Source organism: Zea mays, chromosome 1 (assembly GCF_902167145.1).
Source record: "Zea mays cultivar B73 chromosome 1, Zm-B73-REFERENCE-NAM-5.0, whole genome shotgun sequence".
NCBI classification, from domain to species: domain Eukaryota; kingdom Viridiplantae; phylum Streptophyta; class Magnoliopsida; order Poales; family Poaceae; genus Zea; species Zea mays.
The window spans coordinates 5,987,612-5,995,001 of NC_050096.1; the positions used below are offsets into that span (position 1 = coordinate 5,987,612).

At 49.8% G+C, this 7,390-nt stretch overlaps 1 protein-coding gene across 1 annotated transcript; it reads left to right on the forward strand.

Annotated features, from left to right (window-relative positions):
• The first annotated feature begins 375 nt into the window (after positions 1-375).
• On the forward strand, positions 376-1,890 carry LOC100383093 (uncharacterized). Its single transcript, NM_001175764.1, has one exon. It carries the CDS (start codon positions 407-409, stop codon positions 1,583-1,585), a length of 1,179 nt encoding a protein of 392 aa, NP_001169235.1. The 5' UTR covers positions 376-406; the 3' UTR covers positions 1,586-1,890.
• Positions 1,891-7,390: the final 5,500 nt, after the last annotated feature.

The following is a 7,390-nucleotide window of genomic DNA, read 5'->3' on the forward strand; positions in this document are numbered from 1 at the left end:
ATGCCCTGTGCGAGTGCGATCTGCGATGCACATGGACAAGTGGAAGCAGACACAACGTTCGTTTCAGTGGCCTCTGCAGATCCAGGAACGAACCCGAGAGGCAAACAGAACAGTGAAAAGGGATGGTTCAGCGGGGCCCCGGATGGCAGCCTCAAACGGCGCTGCCATCGTCCCCACTCGCCACCGGTGCTCGCCTCGTCAGTCGCCAAGAGGCCAGCACTGTCCAGCCTGGTGTATCACCATGCCAGACGCACCTACCGTCCAGCGTCCGAGACGAGACCTCACCACACCAGCCTCGCAATCCAAACCATAGTTTAATTAGCCAGGCTAGCAGTAGCAGCTGTGGTCGTCCTCGCTTGCTTGCTTGCTACCAGGGTTTGTGTGAGTGTGTTAGTGAGAGAGAACCATGGCGACGCAGCGGTTCACGGCGGCGCTGGTGGCCTGCCTCCTCCTGCTCCTGGCGCTGCCGGCGCGCGGGCGCAACATCACGGCCATCCTCGCCGGGTACAAGGAGTACAAGCTATACAACCAGTACCTGTCGGAGACGAAGGTGTGCGACGAGATCAACTCGCGGCAGTCGACGTCGATGTCCGTCCTGGTGCTGTCCAACGACGCCATGACGACGCTGGCCTCCGACGCCGGCGACTCGCTCCCCGCCATCAAGAACGCGCTGCGCCTCCACTCGGTGCTCGACTACTACGACCGCAAGAAGGTGAAGAAGTACGGCGACGAGAGCGCCGCCACGCTGTACCAGGCCACGGGCGACGCCGCCAGCACCACGGGGAACGTCAAGGTGGTGGACCAGGAGGACAAGAACTACGGCTTCTCGGCCGCCACGCCGGGCGCCAGGATCTGCACCGTCACCAAGGAGGTGGAGACGCACCCTTTCAAGTTCGCCATCCTCGAGGTCACGGCGCCCATCGAGTTCGACGGCCTCTTCGACACCCCCTCCACCGACAACCTCACCCGCCTCCTGGAGCGCGCCGGCTGCAAGGTCTTCGCGTCGCTGGCCGCCTCCACGGGCGTGCTCAAGACGTACGAGGCCGCCATGGACAAGGGCCTCACCCTGTTCGCCGTCAACGACGACGCCTTCCAGGCCAAGGACGCGCCCGACGTCAAGGCCATGTCCAAGGCCAACCTCACCAAGCTCCTCCAGTACCACGCCCTGCCTTCCTACAACACCAAGACCTCGCTCAAGTCCGTCAAGGGCCCGCTCCGCACGCTGGCCGCCAAGGCCGACGTCACGGTGGTCGCCAAGGGCGACGACGTCTCGCTCGACACCGGCAAGAGCAGGTCCCGCGTCGCGTCCACCGTCGTCGACAGCGTCCCGTTCTGCCTGCTCACCATGGACACCCTCCTGGTGCCGCCGGAGCTCTACGTCGGCGCCCCGGAGGCGGCACCGGCGCCGGCGCCAGCGGACGCGCCACAGGGGTCCCCGCCCGCGGCGGACGCCCCGTCGGTGGCCGCGGACCACGCCGACCACAAGTCCAAGAAGCCGTCGGCGTCGTCCGCCGTCGCGTGGCGACCGGCCGGCGCGCTCGCCGCGGTGGCCGTGTGCTCCGTCGTGCTGGCCTCCCTCTTGTGATGCATTGTTGCTTGACAGCTCCTCCGACCTCTGCTTCCTCCGATCCAAGCAGATACCCGTTTCTCTGTGATCTCTCTCCCCCGCTCTGTTCCGGTCCTTGCTTCATTGAATCTGTTGGTGCATTGCCATTTCCACATGTAATTTGAGCAAACATGTACATTTCCCCCTTTTTTCATGATAGTTTCAGAACACAATATTCTAAGCAGCTGCGCCATTCCATTTCGCGCAACGGCTTTCTCTCGGATCCTGAGACCCATTCATGTAGTGAAAGGAGAAGTCAAACGAGAAGAACAAATCTGAAAGCTAAGGTTTTTTTTTTTTAACTGGACCTGAAAACTTTACTGGTCCAGAGTGTGAGTGAAGGTGGACGGAGGTGAGCACGTGATTTTTGTCCTTGGAGATCGAGCTACGGACGCTCATTTGCTGGCGTTGTCAAACCTGGCCGGGCTTCACAGCTCCACACCGCCGGCGGCAACAGCGTCTGGTACGACAAAGGTGTTAGGATTTATGGGCTTGGCTTAATTAAGAAATTCAAATAAATTTCAGAAAAATCTTAAAAGCCCATACAAAAGGATGGCTAGAGGATAGGTGGAACCATTAGCACCATATTGCTAGCTCTAGTGGAGTAGAGCTAGCTTAAATATGGAAGCCACACTCACTCACCAAGTCATGGATGAGAGGAGAGAGTGTGGAGAGCCACGCGCGCGCGCTTGCTCGCCGGGCCGGGGCGGGGCGAAGGGCGCGGGCGCACGACATGCGCGTGAATGGTCCGCCGAAATCCGGCCCCTCGCCTTGTGGGGGCGCGCGGCTACCTTTTGCCGTTTGATTTTTTGGTTTCTTCGCTGTTACGCTTATCCTAACCGATTTTTTGGTTTCACGCGACTGCTCGTGATCGGCTGACCTCGTCGACCCTGCTGATTTCGCTACTTCGACATCGTCGACCCTGCTGATTCCGGCGCGTGCCATCTATCAGTAAGTCTAATCAGTACGCATCATCTGATTTGGCTTGTTATTTCAGTTCTTCTGATTTGGTCATGATTTATATTCGTAATTTAAACTGGAATTTGTCTAATTATTCAACAATCCAAAAACCTTATTGTAGACAATTTCCTAGTTTTTCTATGGCTGCTTTTGCCGACGCGTTGAAGCCAGAAAAGTTTAATGGTATGCACTTTAAGAGATGGCAAGTCAAGGCCACGCTCTGGCTTAATGCTATGAATGTGTTCCATGTTAGTAAAGGCAGACCTGAGGGTCCACTGACTCCTGAACAGGAGAAAAAGTACGACCATGCCAATACTATGTTCACGGGAGCCGTTCTTAGCGCTCTTGTTGATCGTCTGGTTGATGCGAATATGCAGTACACAGACGGGAAAGAGTTGTGGGATGCACTTATTACTAAGTATGGTGCATCAGATGCTGGCAGTGACCTGTATATCATGGAGAGCTTTCATGATTATAAGATGGTTGATAATCGCTCTATTGTAGAGCAAGCTCATGAAATACAGTGTATAGCCAAGGAGCTCGACCACCTTAAGATAGTCCTTCCTGACCGATTTGTGGCTGAGTGCATTATTGCAAAATTGCCTTCTACATGGAGGAACTTCGCCACATCTCTGAAACATAAGAAACAGGAGATATCAGTTGAAAATCTGATAGCGTCTCTAGATGTTGAGGAGAAAGCTCGGGCTAAGGACACGGGATCTAAAGGAGGCGAGGGCCACTCCAGCGCCAACATGGTTCAGAAGAACCACAACAAGGGCAAAGGAAAGCCAAAATCTAACAAGCCCAACAAAACTACCAACTTCAAGAAGAAGAAGAACAAGGCTGAATTGACATGTTTCGCATGTGGCGAGGCGGGTCATTTTGCCAAGGATTGTCCTGATCGAGCGGATCGCCGTGGCAAAAAGGGCAATGTCAACACAGTGGTCGCTAGCAATGAGGAAGACAAAGGGTATGGTAATTTACCTTTTATCTTCTCAGTATTTCAATCACCTAGCTGGTGGCTTGATACTGGTGCTAATGTTCATGTGTGTTCTGACATTAACTTGTTCTCTTCTTATCAGGGCGCCCGGGATTCTTCCGTGCTAATGGGGAATGGGTCACATGCTTCTGTTCATGGCACTGGCACGGTGGATCTGAAGTTTACTTCGGGAAAGATCGTGCAACTGAAGAACGTGCATCATGTCCCTTCTATACACAAGAATCTCGTTAGTGGAACCCTTCTATGTAGAGATGGGTTCAATGTAGTTTTGGAGTCCAATAAATTAGTTGTGTCCAAGTCTGGTCAATTTATTGGTAAAGGCTATGATTGCGGAGGCTTGTTCCGCTTTTCTTTGTTAGATTTCAATAATAAGTCTGTGAACCATATTTGTGCTAATGTTGATGATCTTGCGAGTATTTGGCATTCTCGTTTGTGTCATATTAATTTTGGCTCTATGTCTCGGCTTGCAACCATGAGTTTAATTCCGAATATCACCATAGTCAAAGGTTCTAAGTGTCATAGTTGTGTGCAGTCGAAGCAACCTCGAAAGCCTCATAAGGCTGCTGAGGAGAGACACCTGGCACCACTAGAACTCATACATTCTGATCTTTGTGAGATGAATGGTGTGTTGACAAAAGGTGGTAAGAGATACTTCATGACATTTATTGATGATGCGTCTAGATTTTGCTATGTATACTTGCTAAAAACTAAAGATGAGGCTTTAGACTACTTTAAAATCTATAAGGCTGAGGTTGAAAACCAACTAGAGAGAAAGATCAAACGTCTTAGATCAGATCGTGGTGGCGAGTTCTTTCCCAAAGTCTTTGATGATTTCTGTGCAGAACATGGCATTATTCATGAGAGGACTCCTCCCTATTCACCCGAGTCAAACGGGATTGCTGAAAGGAAAAACCGTACGTTGACTGACCTGGTGAATGCCATGTTAGACACTTGTGGTTTATCTAAGGCATGGTGGGGGAGGCAGTCCTGACTTCATGTCATGTTCTGAATAGAATTCCTATGGGCAAATAAGAGAAAACCCCTTATGAGAAGTGGGTTGGGAGAAAACCATCACTTTCATACTTGCGCACTTGGGGGTGCATGGCGAAAGTCAATGTACCAATTAATAAAAAGCGCAAGCTTGGTCCAAGGACAGTGGATTGTGTCTTTCTTGGATATGCTTCGTGTAGCATAGCATATAGATTTTTAGTAGTTAAATCTGAAGTTCCTGATGTGTATGTTGATACTATTATGGAATCACATGATGCTACTTTCTTTGAACATATATTTCCAATGAAAGACATTCATAGCAATTCTAGATACTCTTCTGAGATAACTCCTGAACATAGTACACCTATTGAGAGTTTTGAACAGCCACATGAAATTGTCCTAGAGGAGGATGACAATGGTGCTCCTAAAAGGAGCAAGAGACAAAGGGTTGAAAAATCATTTGGTGATGATTTCATTGTGTACCTTGTGGACGATACTCCTACTACCATTGCAGAAGCATTTGCATCTCCAGATGCAGATGATTGGAAAGAAGCAGTTCATAATGAGATGGACTCCATTCTTTCAAATGGTACGTGGGAAGTCACTGATCGACCCTATGGATGCAAACCTGAGAGCACCTAGAGGGGGGGTGAATAGGTGATCCTGTGAAACTTAAACTTATAGCCACAAAAACTTGTTAAGTGTTAGCACAATAATCGCCAAGTGGCTAGAGAGGAGTCTCAACAAAACACAATACCACAAGAGATCAAACACAGAGATGACACAGTGGTTTATCCCGTGGTTCGGCCAAGACCAACGCTTGCCTACTCCACGTTGTGGCGTCCCAACGGACGAGGGTTGCAATCAACCCCTCTCAAGCGGTCCAAAGACCAACTTGAATACCACAGTGTTTTACTTTGCCTTTCAATATCCCGTTTGCGAGGAATCTCCACAACTTGGAGCCTCTCGCCCTTACACTTGAGATTCACAAGGAAATACGGAGTAAGGGAGGAACTAGCAACGCACACAAGACTCAAAATCAGAGCAACAGCACGCACACAAGTCGCAACAAGAGCTCACAACACAACTCAATGAGTTCACAACTCAACAAGAGCTCTAGATGCTATCACAATGAACCAAATGCGCGGGATCGATGTCTTGGTGCTATCACAAGGTTAGTCTCAAAGGGTCAAGTTGTAACACATCTCCCCCTAAGCATGTGTATCACTTTGCAACGGACTTGTGAGGTCCAGGGAGTGTTTGTATAACTTGAGCACCATTATTAAGCAACACAATGCAGAAGGAACATGATCAAAAGGCATAAACACATGTATGCTACAAATCAATCCAAGTTCCGCGAATCTAGGACATTTAGCTCACTACGCAACCTGCAAAAGGTCTTCTCATCTAGAGGCTTGGTAAAGATATCGGCTAGCTGGTTCTCGGAGCTAACATGGAACACTTTGATATATCCCTTTTGCTGGTGGTCTCTCAAAAAGTGATGCCGGATGTCTATGTGCTTTGTGCGGCTGTGCTCAACAGGATTTTCCGCCATGCGGATAGCACTCTCATTATCACAAAGGAGTGGGACTTTGCTCAGATTGTAGCCAAAGTCCCTGAGGGTTTGCCTCATCCAAAGTAGTTGCGCGCAACACTGTCCTGCGGCAACATACTCGGCCTCAGCGGTGGATAGGGCAACGGAAGTTTGTTTCTTAGAGTTCCATGACACTAGGGACCTTCCTAAGAATTGGCACGTCCCCGATGTACTCTTCCTATCGACCTTACATCCAGCATAGTCGGAGTCTGAATATCCAATCAAGTCAAAGGTAGACCCCTTTGGATACAAGAGCCCGAAGCAAGGCGTAGCAACTAAATATCTAAGGATTCGCTTCACTGCCACTAAGTGACACTCCTTAGGATAGGATTGAAATCTAGCACACATGCATACGCTAAGCATAATATCCGGTCTACTAGCACATAAGTAAAGTAATGACCCTATCATTGACCGGTATGCCTTTTGATCAATGGACTTACCTCCTTTGTTGAGATCAGTGTGTCCGTCGGTCCCCATTGGAGTCTTTGCGGGCTTGGCGTCCTTCATCCCAAACCGCTTCAGCAGGTATTGCGTGTACTTCGTTTGAGAGATGAAGGTGCCGTCCTTGAGTTGCTTCACTTGGAACCCAAGGAAGTAGTTCAACTCGCCCATCATTGACATCTCGAATTTCTGCGTCATCACCCTGCTAAACTCTTCACAAGACTTTTTATTAGTAGAACCAAATATTATGTCATCGACATAAATTTGGCACACAAACAAATCACCATCACATGTCTTAGTGAAAAGAGTTGGATCGGCTTTCCCAACCTTGAAAGCATTAGCAATTAAGAAGTCTCTAAGGCATTCATACCATGCTCTTGGGGCTTGCTTAAGTCCATAGAGTGCCTTAGAGAGCTTACACACGTGGTCGGGGTACCGTTCATCCTCGAAGCCAGGGGGTTGCTCCACGTACACCTCCTCCTTGATTGGCCCATTGAGGAAAGCGCTCTTCACATCCATTTGGTACAACCTGAAAGAATGGTGAGCGGCATATGCTAGCAAGATACGAATTGATTCTAGCCTAGCCACAGGAGCAAACGTCTCCTCAAAGTCCAAACCTGCGACTTGGGCATAACCTTTTGCCACAAGTCGAGCCTTGTTCCTCGTCACCACCCCGTGCTCGTCCTGTTTGTTGCGGAACACCCACTTGGTTCCCACAACATTTTGCTTGGGACGAGGCACCAGTGTCCAAACTTCATTGCGCTTGAAGTTGTTGAGTTCCTCCTGCATGGCCAATACC